General features: G+C 43.4%; 2 protein-coding genes across 2 annotated transcripts; one reads left to right on the forward strand and one right to left on the reverse strand.

Annotated features, from left to right (window-relative positions):
• The first annotated feature begins 632 nt into the window (after positions 1 to 632).
• On the forward strand, positions 633 to 2,754 carry smim12 (small integral membrane protein 12). The gene is made up of 2 exons (XM_070984744.1): positions 633 to 692; positions 1,617 to 2,754. The coding sequence occupies exon 2, from the start codon at positions 1,645 to 1,647 to the stop codon at positions 1,915 to 1,917; it is 273 nt and encodes a 90-aa protein (XP_070840845.1). The 5' UTR covers positions 633 to 692; positions 1,617 to 1,644; the 3' UTR covers positions 1,918 to 2,754.
• A 6,474-nt stretch (positions 2,755 to 9,228) lies between these two features.
• Positions 9,229 to 13,420, reverse strand: gja4 (gap junction protein alpha 4). Its single transcript, XM_070984610.1, has 2 exons — positions 13,320 to 13,420; positions 9,229 to 11,482 (listed from the first exon to the last, which is right to left on the reverse strand). Exon 2 carries the CDS (start codon positions 11,471 to 11,473, stop codon positions 10,316 to 10,318), a length of 1,158 nt encoding a protein of 385 aa, XP_070840711.1. The 5' UTR covers positions 11,474 to 11,482; positions 13,320 to 13,420; the 3' UTR covers positions 9,229 to 10,315.

The following is a 13,420-nucleotide window of genomic DNA, read 5'->3' on the forward strand; positions in this document are numbered from 1 at the left end:
ATGTGAATGGAAGTCGTGGAAGGGACAAACATTCATGTATGTTATGTAAGAAAACAGCTCCCCTTGGCTGTATAGTCACAAAATGCTTTTTAGGTCATTTGATTATAAAGTGTTGAATAGTTGTCCAGCTTGACATATTTGAATAAAATGTATATATCCTTGTGGGGAAATTGTTGTTCCAGTTGTCAAAACATACACAAATAAATTTATCAAAATATCCTGCAACGCTGGATCGCATATTCACATAATATGTGACCCACTTAGTGAAATATGTGGCTCATGCAGTGGATCACTGACTCTGACTCCTCGTTCCACTTTCTGATGCAGTGAGTCCATATGTTATTGATCTTAAATTGAATGTATGTATTTTTATTTATTGTCTCTGAAGTGATTATTGTAAAGTATTACACGATTTATAGGTACCAGCCTCTATCAGTCCCAGTACTAGTGGCAGATTGTTGATTTCCTTTGTGTAGCCTAAATGTTAATGTCTGCTTCGGTATTCTTCATCCCAAAGTAGTGTACTATATTCACCACTAGGCGGCAGTAAAACACCGAGAAAACGCAGGGAAAATCTCGCTGACAGCAAAGCGAGTCTCATTAGCCAATGAAGTTCAACCCGGATGCTTACGGATAGTCACGCGGAAATTGCGTAGATTCACTGCTGCACAACCAACGTGCTAACGGTAAAGGTGAGTAAAGACTAATGAAATAAAACTTATGTCATCAGATTATTAGAAAGATAAAAAACACGAGCGTTAACTATTATTCCTTATCTCCACATACACTCAAGTTAAAGCTGTGTTACCAGCCATCTGGTTAGGTGCACGGTCGCCTGACGCCATGCCAAACTCCATTACAAATTTGATCATGTAATGTTCCTGGTTTGTGTACAAAGTAAATCATACACCGTCTGACATAAATAACTGCCCTTTCCGAATCGACGAGAACCGCTTTTCTTCTCGGCAACGATGCCACACACGAATAAACACAAATTATCAAATAACTAGTATTGCTAATTTCATTAACATTGATGGAGCTAAGCTAACCTCACGTCAGGGGCTTGTTTCAGCTGTTCTCACTGAGGAAACTGAGTGTAGCTTTTTTGGACTGTTTCAGTCTGGGTCTTGTCACTGATTCCGCCATTCGTTTTGTATTCTGTATTTGTCGTGGGTGTGAGGAGGACGTGACAAGGACAGACAGGCCTTTATGTCCAATGTCAGCCTGAAGTCTAATGTGTGGCTCGAATATCCTACCTAAAATGTAACATACCGCTAAAGGCACAGTCCATTTCAGACGTCTGTTATCACCACAGTTTCTAGATAATACCACTAAGGTCTTTTCACGTCCAGCGAAGACTATTATTACATCAGTGGTGATTTATTATGTGAAAAACAATTTCAGTTTAACCATTACAATCAGCTTCAAACCACAAGAGGGAACCAGCTGTGAAGAAGTGCTTTTCAATTTTACATAAGGACTATTGAGTTATGGCAATATTTCTAATGTGCTCTTTTATGCGTGAATAGTTCTTCACTTTTCCCGTCCACTATAATACTGTAATAATCCCATAAGGAAATGCATTTACCACTTTCTTATTCTTTTCCCCTGTGGAGCACCTGGGAACCAAAGCCGTGTGCAGTGATGTGGCCTGTAGTGTGGACAGCGTTACGGACCTACGCCCCTTATGTCACCTTCCCTGTGGCCTTTGTGGTGGGAGCGGTGGGCTACCACCTGGAGTGGTTTGTCAGGGGGACCCCTATACCTCGAGAGCAGGTGAGCATCCTGGAGCTCAGGGAGGAGAGGAAGCTGCAGGAACAAGCGGGTTTGGACAGCACCCAGGTGCTTAGCCTGAAAGAGAAACTGGAGTTCACGCCCAAAGCGGCTCTGAACAGGAACCGACCCGAAAAGAGCTAACCCGTGTCGGCACGAGAGACTCGCGCTTGCCCTTTCTCAGCAGGAGGGCAGTGCATTGGGAGCAAAGGAGGGTGAACCAGAGGGCAAAAACACCCAGTCAGTCACACACCTACACTCCTGGTCACCCAGAAGCATCATCTTGTCAGTGTAAATCTCAGCTACTTTTTTAGAAGCTAGAGGGTAATTATAAAAACGCACTTGGTGTTGTTTGGAGTCAAATATAGCTCATGTGTGCTGGATGTGATTCTTTGTCCTTTCCCTTGATGTTGTTCATGCCTGTTCATGCTTGGATCAATAACCACCTGAAGTATGGAAACTCTGGCTGTCCATGCTTCAGACAGTGACAGCGCAGGATGGGAACTGGTTGTTTTCTGTTTTATTTAAATCTAGCTGAGAGTCCTACGACACAGATGTTATTGTCTTTGTTGATAAATCAGTCAAATGCCTTTGTCTTTCTTTGTCATTTTTTGCAGAAAAATTATTTTCATCTATCTAAGATGTATGTTTTTCTTACAAAAAAAAAATGTACTCAAACCAATTAATCAGGTCTCAGATTGCCGATCAGCACCTCCTGATTGTGGACATAAAAGCGGAGGAAGGAAGGCGGGTCTTTGCCGTTCTTGATATCTTGTGAAACCTTTGATGGTGTGTGATAATAATCCAGCAGAGTGGGAGGTCTCAGGAAGTTTAAGCTGCTCAGTCCTATTGTCTGAAACATCTACACAGTCCTTTCATTTTACAAAGGCCGGATTGTTTGCACACTGAACGTTTTAATTATTTGTGTTACTGAAGAATGTGATGAATAAAGACGTTTTTGTGTACTCTGAAGTGTATTCACGTTTCAGTTCATGTTGGCATCCTTTTCCAAATAACTCTTACAGTTTAACCTCCAACACACAGTTTACTTGACACCTGAACGCCTCCATAAGAGAATCAGCGTCTGCTCAGAATATTGTCCTTGATGGAAGACTGAAACACAGGCTCTTGCATATGTTCTTGACCCCAGCCCTCCCCCCAGTCTTTGTGGCTGAAAGAGCTTTCATCCCACTTGCCTTCAAAAAGATTATGTTTAATCTCAGAAATAAAAATTGTTTAGTTCTGGGGAAGCTGAAATGTGATGTCCATGGCCAGACTTGAAGTGCTCTGCAGCGGTCTTGGGGGTTTAGCTTTGTGGGCGCTCACATTCTCTGCCTCTTTTGGTCCAGGTGGTCCTGGTGGGTACTTCAGGCTTTGGTGTGGTTCTATAAACCACTCAAAGTCTGAGTAAACCAAAGAAGGGCAGAGAGCGCTGAAACATGTAACAATAATATACTGCATGCATTATCCTGTTGGTTAAGCTCTTTGTACATTTTCAGGGTTTTTTTCTTTCATTTCCCACTAACATATTATACCTGCCATCACTGTGAATACTGTGAGAGGGATCATTATTCATCAGGTACTATCTTCATCTGAATTTAACCCCTTTTTTGTCCAGTTGGGACATTTTGTCGGAGAAGGGGGATTGATGTTTGATGCTGTCTGTATTGGTTGTGTTTTAGCTTTTTTGTGTCGAAAAAAAGGAAAATGTCAGTGGAAATGTTTGACATCGCCTGTTCCTTCCACTGATTTCTTCTCACAGTCCTAAAACAAAACTTTCAGTTTGTGTCACTTGTGTTTCAGCAGCATTGTTTCACATTCAGGTTGGATCAAATATCTGATTTCACATGATTATGAAACAATACTGCTGCCAAGGACAGAAAGTAGCATGAAAGGCAAAGGAAGGAAGTAATGACTCTGCTCATTCAGCTTCAAGAAGGAAAGTATTTCTGAGGGAACACGGCAGACTACGCAATGATAGATGGAGACATCGGCAATTCATTCACTGTTTGGAATTTGACCTGTTCTGCCTGTGGCAAAAGAAAACATGATGAAAGAAAACAACAATCCATCTGCCAATGGTTGTCTAGGTGAACCAGTCATACCATATAGGTATGATGGCTTTAGATGAGAAGTTGTAGGTTATTGAGAAACCATCAGAAAAACAAACATTTTGACTTTCAAAAGACAAATGGAACTACAAAACATGGCATTTTAACTATGATATTATAACAGGGACTTGACATTTCAACACTTAAATCCATGAACTGTACTTGCACAATAAGTACAAGGTGTATTTAAATAGATGGAAAGTGTTCATTAATTTAAAATTAATACAGTAAAAGTAAATTATTTGATGAACTAACTCTGACTTCCCCTGGTGCATGCTGAGAGGCCAGCACATTAACCTCAGCAGCACCTTCCACTCATGTTGCCTGTATTTCAAAATAAGAGCATTTCTATCTAGAATTGAACTGATGAGAATTAACAGGATCATTTTATCTTGATAACAGCCTGGACTAGTTAAACCATGTTTGAAGAACAGGGCTTAGCTAAATCTGCAGACCAACTTGGACGAAGCTGCCATTGGACAAGCGTAATGATGTCTAAGCTAGCCTTGCTGTTAATTTGACATGCGTCATGCCACTAAGGAGTTACACGTACAACAACATGGGGAGTTATGTGAAAACATTCCTTTTGATACAAGCATCAGCAGAACAACACGTGGCTAAAATTAACTTCCCTTAACATCCGTTTAAGGGCAGCTTGTCTCTCTACATCTCACAATCCATCAAAAGCAATGTAAGGAATGATGATAAAGATTTTCTTATCATGATAATGATGAATATAGTGCTGACAGAGTCTGTCGGAGGACTGTGCTCCAACACGATCGCCTCAGTGATGTTGCCTTTACCCGACATAACATTTGCCCTCCCTGTGTAGGCAGAGGGAGGGAAAAGTTTCCACATATTCAGTTTAAGAAAACCTTTACTGTCTTCATTATTAAAACAAGAGCAGTGATGTGGTCGGTAAACAAAGATTTTAATAAGACTTCATTGCTGATTGAAGGCAGAGAAGTTTTTGGTGTTGTAAATGCTACAAAATGAGAAAACTTTATGAGGCTTTTCAGATCCGACACGTGATAACTCACAAGCACTTAGGGAAGAATCTAATAATTATTTTGTTGACTTTTACTCCAGTCCCGCAGCCTCTCCTTGTGTTAAATAATGAAACAGAAGGGTCCATTGCTCCTGTGCTTGCCCCAGGAGCTCTCCTAATGGATGGTAACCTTTCCAGTGTGCTGGGGTGAGTTCTGCTACATTACCCTGCCAGCTAGTGAAATGGGGAAAGATGATGAGGCCCAGATTTACGTTGGCACCAGAGCGGTGAACGCTGTGCTATCGGCAGTCATCAGCTCGTACTCCCCTCTTAAGTTTGCTATCAGTGGAACGGTCCGCTCCACTCTGGTGACCTCGGTTGTGGCTGTTCAACGTCAATTACTTCAAGCTGGTGGAAGTTTCCATCTGAAACAAGCAATGATGGAGAGGCTAAATAATGCTGAGAGAGAGAGAGAGAGCTAACAAGGAGTGTGTTTAGGTGTGTGGAAGGTGTGCACGTCCTCCTGGGAACAATCAGAGGACAGGTCGGCTGTCTAACAATGGCCCAGCTCCTCAGAACTGGACAGTACTGTGGGAACCGAGCACAGAGGCTCCTGGGAAAGGGGGATGTTTGGAGGTGCTCCATTGTTCTTGCTGGATGATGGGGATAATGGGTGTGGGTGATGCTGGTTGTTGCTTTTTTTTTTTAAGGAGGTCCAATCCAACATCCTGAGTGGACAGGCCGGAGACGGCGTTCCTTCTGCTGCAGGAACAATACAGCTGTCTGCCTGCTTGAAGGGCACCACATCCTCTACTGAACAACCACACACACACACACACACACACACACACACACACACACACACACACACACACACACACACACACACACACACACACACACACACACACACAATAGACGAATACAGCTTCTGCTGCATGCACAGAGACAAGAAGCCTGAACAGAAACATATAAAGGAACAGAATCATATAAAGGGTCTCACACTTGTAGGGGAAGTCAATGTAAAAATATTTGCATGTATTTAAAGGATGGAAACTGGCTGCCATGATGTTCGCAGAAATCAGATATCAACCATCCTTTAGGTTTAGATGGTGAGTTTTCCCATGCTATGAAAAATAAAGTGGTGCTGATTATCGATGACTAATGAGGCTCACAACATGTTTGTTGGCTGAATACAGTATATTGTTTTTCTCTTGGAGCAACATAATTAATCTTAATTCCATAATATTATTTCTAAAGGACAATTAGGATGTTTTTATTCTCCATGTATTGGGTTGTGTTTTGGCTACTTGAGGGCAGCAGTACAAGCTGAAAGCATGACACTGAGAACCTGGCACGACACTACAAAGGATTTTGTGTCGTGTTTCTGGCCACCAGTCCATTATTCAGTCCCATTTGGCTTTTTTTGTCTCCACCAACATGTGGCTAAGACAGCCAGCTGTTCACTTGCCTCATGCTCCACTACGTTCACTGGCTAGTTGCTAACTTTGTCTGTTATTTGGTGCTGGGCACGTAGCACACATACACATAGAAACTTACGTCTCATGGAAAGACTCACATTAATTTCCTACCCATAACCACTGATTCAAAATTCCAGTTGTTTTCCAATTGGGGACACTGCTTTTGTCCCCATTTGCAGCAACCATCCCCAATCAACTGGTCAGGAGTCTGAAATCTATCCCTGAAAGTAGCCTAGGTTGTACCCACAGACACACAAACACACACACACTCTGCAAGCTATAATTGGTACCAGCCCTCTTAATTGACTCCAGCCGCACAGCCGGCACTTTGCCCATTTCCCTCATCCTTCACTGGTCTTTGATGGGGTGGCCATGACATGAGGTCAACAAAACACAGTGGAGCCGGTCAAAACAATGCAACAATGCCCACAGCAGCCCCATTGTCAGGGTGAACAATCCCAAACGACCAATCCCTGGGGAGAAACAATACTGGAACAGGAAACAGATACAGACCCACTTCCTGCTCAGAGTTTAAATTTAGGAGCTGCTCAAAGCATTTTGGTGTTGCTTTGTCCAGTAGCACAAATGCTCAAATTAAGGACTGGGTGCTCGGACGTGACATTGTTATGGATACAGAGAAAGTCGTGTGTCAGTATTGTGTGTGTGTGCACTGTAAGTTGAGTAAAACAAAGGGAGTTGGCACACACGCTGTATGCCTTTCATGCATGCACACACTCAGACATAAACACTAAACCCTGAAAAATATTTTTGCTTTGCAAGGAACATTATTCATAATTACATCCAAATAAAGAGATATTGCATAACTTTATTAACCTCATTCACCTCTTAGCTTGCTATTTTAAGCCCAGGCGGTCCCTTGTTTGTCTGTGTTTGTGTGTGAGTGTGTGAGAGCGACAGAGAGTGCCTTCTCTGTCCGTTCAGAGTGTTTCCTAGAGATACACAGGGCTTTCGGCAGTACAGCTGGCAGGAAGTCCAATCGTTTTTGGCTGGCCTGGAACATAGGTGGACCCTTCTAAAGACCCTCCAGAGCCTGGTCATGACTGTAAGATGTCCCCTGAAGGAGGTCATACGACCTGTGGGAACACGGGGCCTACATGATGGCTCTTTGAACTGCTTTACAGTCTAAAAGCTTGTGTACAGCAGTGTGCGTGTGCGTGTGTGCGCATACACTCATTCACCAAACTGAGAAACTGCCCGTCTTTGTGTGTGATCAGCAGCATGTGGCTTCACCAACAGAGTGAGGAAGTGCATCAGCAGTGACTTCAACAATGTCAGGAAGCACAGTCAGAATGGCAGCCGATCCCAGAGGTTGCATGTACAACCGTTAAAGATGACCTGTCACACAGACTGGGGTCTTTCCGGCTAATGGCTCCCACTCATTTTAAGTGGTACAGCTTTGCTCAAATAAATGTCTCCATTGTCAACATTTGGGAAATAGTCTAGACATGAATAACAGCTAATCAAGCAAGTGGATGGGAAAGCATTTTGCTTATGTCCTGTTTTCTGGTGTGTAGATATTGACTGTAGAGAAAAAAATTCCGTTGGAGCTTCGCTGTTGCTTTCATCCAGGATGGTTTATACTGTATGCTTCACTGGACAGGAGGTGAGAGGTTACTCTGTGGAAAGAATAGAACAGGGCGTGCAGCTTTTCGCGCTTGATCGGCTATAAGGAAGATGGATGCAAAAGCCAGCCAGCTCCACTGTTCCGCTGCAGGCTTTGGTTGGCAGGCAGAGGGCCGATGTGGGTCGCCCCCGTGCAATCTGTTCCCTGACCCCCTGGCTTAATGTGAAAACACACATACATGAACAAATCACACTGACACATGCATGCAAGTGCACACACATGCACCCGCCCACCTGGACTGAGATAACAAGGCTGTGCGGGAATGCCAGCCAAGTTCTTGTGGACAGACATTGAACTGGGCAGCTTCAGCAGGATTTGTTTGGATTGTTCTCTCAACAATATCTGCCAATTTCTCCTTGACCCAGGGAGGGGCTGCTGACAATAAAACCACATTCCGCTCTGACGACTCAGAAATGAGTCTTCCTTTTCTTATTCAATCATAAAACACAAAAGAAAAAAAGCTTTAATTTCAGCTTTTTTAGCTGCTTGTTGTAGCTCTTGTTTGGCCTCATGCGGCTGAAGCTGTTGGTTTTATGAGAACCTGTCTTGCTTAAATTTCCCATAAACCCCATTTCCTGCTATAGATAACTCCTTATCGTCATGGTGACAGTTCGGTAAATTGCTGGAAATGAGCGGCGTATTGCAGAGCGCTGCGTCTGCCGCCCTGAAAAGACATATGGCTCCATTCACCCAGAGCCTGGGTGAGCACCTTTGTGGAAGGTCCTGAGCTCTGGATTTTATCACTTGCTCTCCACAAAAACAGCGTTAGCAGTCAGGACTCTCTGAGGGATGTTAAATAGAAAGTGCTCTTCCACCTTGTATGAACTTTTACTGGCATATAATTGATGCCTTTCTTCCCCATCCAGCCAGAGGTGCAGATTTGAAAACAGCCATTAAATGAAAGTTATTTCGCTCCGTTTTCTTGCCTCAGGAGGTTATGCTCATCATACCCTGTAAGGCTCATCCACTTCTCCACACCTCCTTTCTATTATTCCCAAACGACTTTCTCTTGAGTGATTCAGTGCCTCCGTATTGTGACAGTGTTTGGGTAGTGGAAAGTGTATGGTTGGACACAGAGCGAAAACACACTTCAGACACATTTTCCCCACACAGAATTCTCATCCCTGTATTCAGCAAGGAAAAGGGATAAAACCATCGTGTCCACAAGCGAGGACACGGAGTCTCTGTATGGAATCTATCGTACATTTACGAATAATGCAGTACGTGGTTGATCTGAAGGATTTTAATTTGCAGAGTGGTCATATGATAATCATATCCTAAATTGAGAGTGTCATTATTCATTTGTGGTACTTTAAACTTTATTTTACACAAAATAATAAATATTTGCACTGGTGTTTCTTCACAGTACTTCAGACATTAAATACAGTTTTCACATGGTCATTTCCTTTCACTTAATTTGCACATTTCTGTACCGCTTGCAGTCCCTTCAACCTTCAATCTCTAATGCATCCCTGTCAAGGTCTCCAAAAGGTTTCCTTTTCAAACTGGACGCTTGTCTTTGCTCCACTTTTCAGCTCTTGCAATCTAGTATGCAGTGGTCCTCTCTCTCAGTCCTTCCTCAAAGCTAAAATGCTTCGGTCACTCGCAATGAGAAGTCATTTACAATCCCATGATTGGAATCAATCACATGGCTTGGCTCTCTTTCTCTTCCCCAGCCTGTTACCCCAAAGTGACCAACACTCATTGGGTGAAAGGGGGAAAGTACATTGTGTGTGTGCATGCATGCATGCCTGCATCCACGCAGCCATTATCCTCTGGGGAGCTTAGCAAGACCCAGAGACCAGGACATTCCACAGTGTGAACGCAGGCATGGGAGGAGGAGGGGGTTTCAAAGAACTCCAGAGGTTACAGTGCAAATCTCAGAGGAATATGCTTAAATGTGGTTCTGCTGCCTCGTCTCTCATGCACACGATATCCCTCCGCAGACCCCCCTTTGCCTTGTTTTCTTTTCCACTGTCACATTCAACACCAAAAGCCATTCAATGTAACATTAAAGCATCTCATGACTGTATCTTGTCTAATTGTGGAGTCTCGGTTTCTTTGCCTTGGGGTGAGTTCGCAAACTGTTTCGTTTGAATGGTTCAATTTATCTGCTAAATCTCGGTGTGAATGCGTGCCTGCCTCTGAGGCATCGAGCTCACAGTGCAAAAGCTGTTCTTCATTTCTCCCTCATTAGACCTCTCACCGTGCACTCTTGATAGTCAAGTGTCATGTGCAGCATAGTTCTGACAAAAAACTGGAAGACTCAACAAAGCTTTCACAGTCATAAACAACACGTTACCCCCATTGGACTGCGTCATACATAATGCTTCTGCTTTGAGTGTCCCTTATGGGCACCCTTAGTGTTTTTCCCAGTGTGGTGTGCAGGTTTCTTATAATGGACTCTAGGGGAATGTGTAGTCCTCATAGCTCCCATGCAGTTCATATAACTAGGTAGCAGGTCACTCGCAGCCTCCCCAGGTCCCCAGTTCACCTCTATGGCCAGCTCCTCATAGCTCTCACAGGGGTTGGAGTAGCATGGAGCCTCACTCTGGATAGGGAGGTCCACATGGCTCCCTGCTTTGTAAGACTGTGATGCCTCCGCTTGGAGTTCTGGAGTCTCCTCTCGTGCTGTTGCCTGCTGTGCCCGAGGTAGGTAGTCCTGGTGCTGGGCACGGTAGCGTTTCTCTAGCCGCTGGGAGATGGCAAGTTGAAGGAGGTGGAGGAGCTCAAAGAGGTTGAGGAGCAGGGAGACGGCGGCAATCACCTGAGTGTAGATGGTGAAGATGGTCTTCTCCGTGGGACGAGAGACAAAGCAGTCTACCGTATGAGGACAAGGGAACCCCTTGCACTCAAACTTTGGTGCAATGAAGAAGCCATCGTAAAGGAACCACAGCCCTGCGATGAAGCCAACTTCTAGCAGGACTTTGACCAGGATGCTGAATGCATATGCACACAGCAGCCTGCCTTTCAGTTTAGGAACCTCAGGAGGAGCCTTGTCGGCTCTTCTTCCTTTCCCAACATCCTCTTGTTTCTCCTTCTCTTCTGTATTGTCTTCAGTCACATAGTTATTGTCCTTCACTGTTACAATTTCTCCTCTCTTACTTCCACCAACACCAGCCTCTGCCTGTTCCGCATCCTTATTTTCCCCTTCTTTCGTGTCCCTGCTCGTCCTTATAGCCACATATCCAAAGTAGAAGATGGTCGGCGTGGACACAAAGATGATTTGGAGGACAAAGTAGCGAAAGTGGGAAATGGGGAAGGCTTTATCGTAGCACACAGCCGTGCAGCCAGGTTGTCGCGTGTTGCAGACAAAGTCAGCTTGTTCGTCATCCCAGGCGGACTCAGCAGCAGTTGCCAGTACCAGCATGCGAAACAGGAAGAGTACGGTAAGCCAGACGCGGCCAATGCCTGTCGAATACTCCTGGCCCTCCTCCAGCAGGTGCTCCAGGAAGGACCAGTCAGCTCTGGACATCCTCTGCTCCTACAAGGGACAGTTCGTAGATAACGGACAGACATGGGAGAATGAGATGTTTTGATGATGCAATGATATGCACATTACATATCAATGCATTGGCATCCCAGCATTCCACACATTGAGCTACATTTCCTGATCTATGCCATGTACACCTTTTTCATCCATTTCAGAATTTTAAGAAATAGTCATTACCTACACCAAATTTGGCATGCATGTATTTTTTTTTCCTGCAAATCAAACTAGAAAATGTTGTGTATTTTTTCAAAATACTGTGAAACCTCTTTTGGTGGATTAATGTCGGGCCAGACCAGATGGAACCAAACAGTTAGCAAAACAAAGCCACTTCAGATCACCTCTTTAAACTCTGCTGTCTGTTCACATGGTGAACTGCTGAGTCGGGTGCTTTTTCTATTAGCTGTAGTTTTGATGAAAGTCATGCAGTTCATCCACCTTTTTATTTACTGCTACAGTGCTGAACAGATTGACTTTAATGTGCCACTTAACACCTAATTGGTACGTTTTATTTCCCCTACAGAATCCTCAAGGCTGTTCATAAACACGCAGCTAATGCATAAGTGTTTCACAATTTCTATAAGCAACAAATGAGCTAAGTCTCTCCAACCTTTTCAGTATAATGGTGGCTTTTTTTTTCTTTTTTTTTACTGGGGAACATGTGTATCTGGCTGCTGGCCCCTATTAGTTCTTCCATGAGCTCACACCATGGTTAGGGTGGGCTCCAACTCCTCATCATCAAGATGTGAAAAACAAGGCCTCCATACACTAAATGAAGTAAAACAAAAACACCTGGTATTAAACATTTAATATGAATGAAAATGCTTTCACTGTTCACAGTAAAACTGGAGTGAACGCGTCCAAGAGAGGCCTCTCAAACTTTTAAATTGCACAGCATTGTTGTATGCATTCATTTCTCCAGCTGGATTCATGAATCATATACAGCTGAGTCATGTCATGCTGTGACTTATGTATTGAGGGGGGTGGCTTGATGGAAGTCGCTACTGATAAATGACACAGCGGCTGGTGGGAAACTCATGCACGTGGACACACATGCACACACATCTGAATAAACATCCTGTGTGGGAGAGTTGAGACAGTGCTGTGACACTTGTATATTTGTTTAGTCTGTTTGTGTTTTTCTATTATTTTTTGTCCACTGAGGAAAAAAAAAACAAAACAAAACGCTTCCTAATAGTGAAACTATAATGTCATCTGACAGGATGAGAGGAGACAATGGGCTGCCAGGGAAGCTCAACAGACACAGAAATGATAGGCGGACTGATCCACTTCTGGGAGTATTGTCTTTCTTATACATCTTATACATACAAGCATCATATAAAAAGCATGGCACATAAAACTCTTCTTAAGAATACCACAGTATAGAAAATTCAATAAAAAACTAAAACCAATAAATCATTAGTGCCACAGACACCACAAGTCCCACTAGGCTTTTCACAAGATTACTGAAAAGAGATTTTAAACTCACTGGCCTCATCACTGGCACACTTTAAATTCTTATTCTGTTTGAAATCTTCTGGGATTTAAACATCACACAACAAATACATGATCAGAAAACTCGATATTAAGAACCAGACATTCACCATCATTTATACTTGCAGCATCATTTAGAACAGAATACAGCAGATTGGGAGTTTCTGTTATTCACTAAAGGGAAATAAAGGTATTATAAAGCCCTTGTAGACACATTATCCTGATACGTTAAATGATTAAACATGAGTAAATACTCAAAAACTCACTGGCAACTGTGAACATATTAATAAGTCTTTACAAGAATATGACACCGGTTCGTCTCGCTGTCCACTCTTACCTTTCTCTCGTGAACCGGGCTTGTCTCCTTCTTGTCTTACCGGCCTCTGCACTCGCTGTCACTACTTTTTCTGTCCTCCGCGGCTTCTAGTAGCGCTCTGC

Source organism: Chaetodon trifascialis, chromosome 17 (assembly GCF_039877785.1).
Source record: "Chaetodon trifascialis isolate fChaTrf1 chromosome 17, fChaTrf1.hap1, whole genome shotgun sequence".
Taxonomy (NCBI): Eukaryota; Metazoa; Chordata; class Actinopteri; order Chaetodontiformes; family Chaetodontidae; genus Chaetodon; species Chaetodon trifascialis.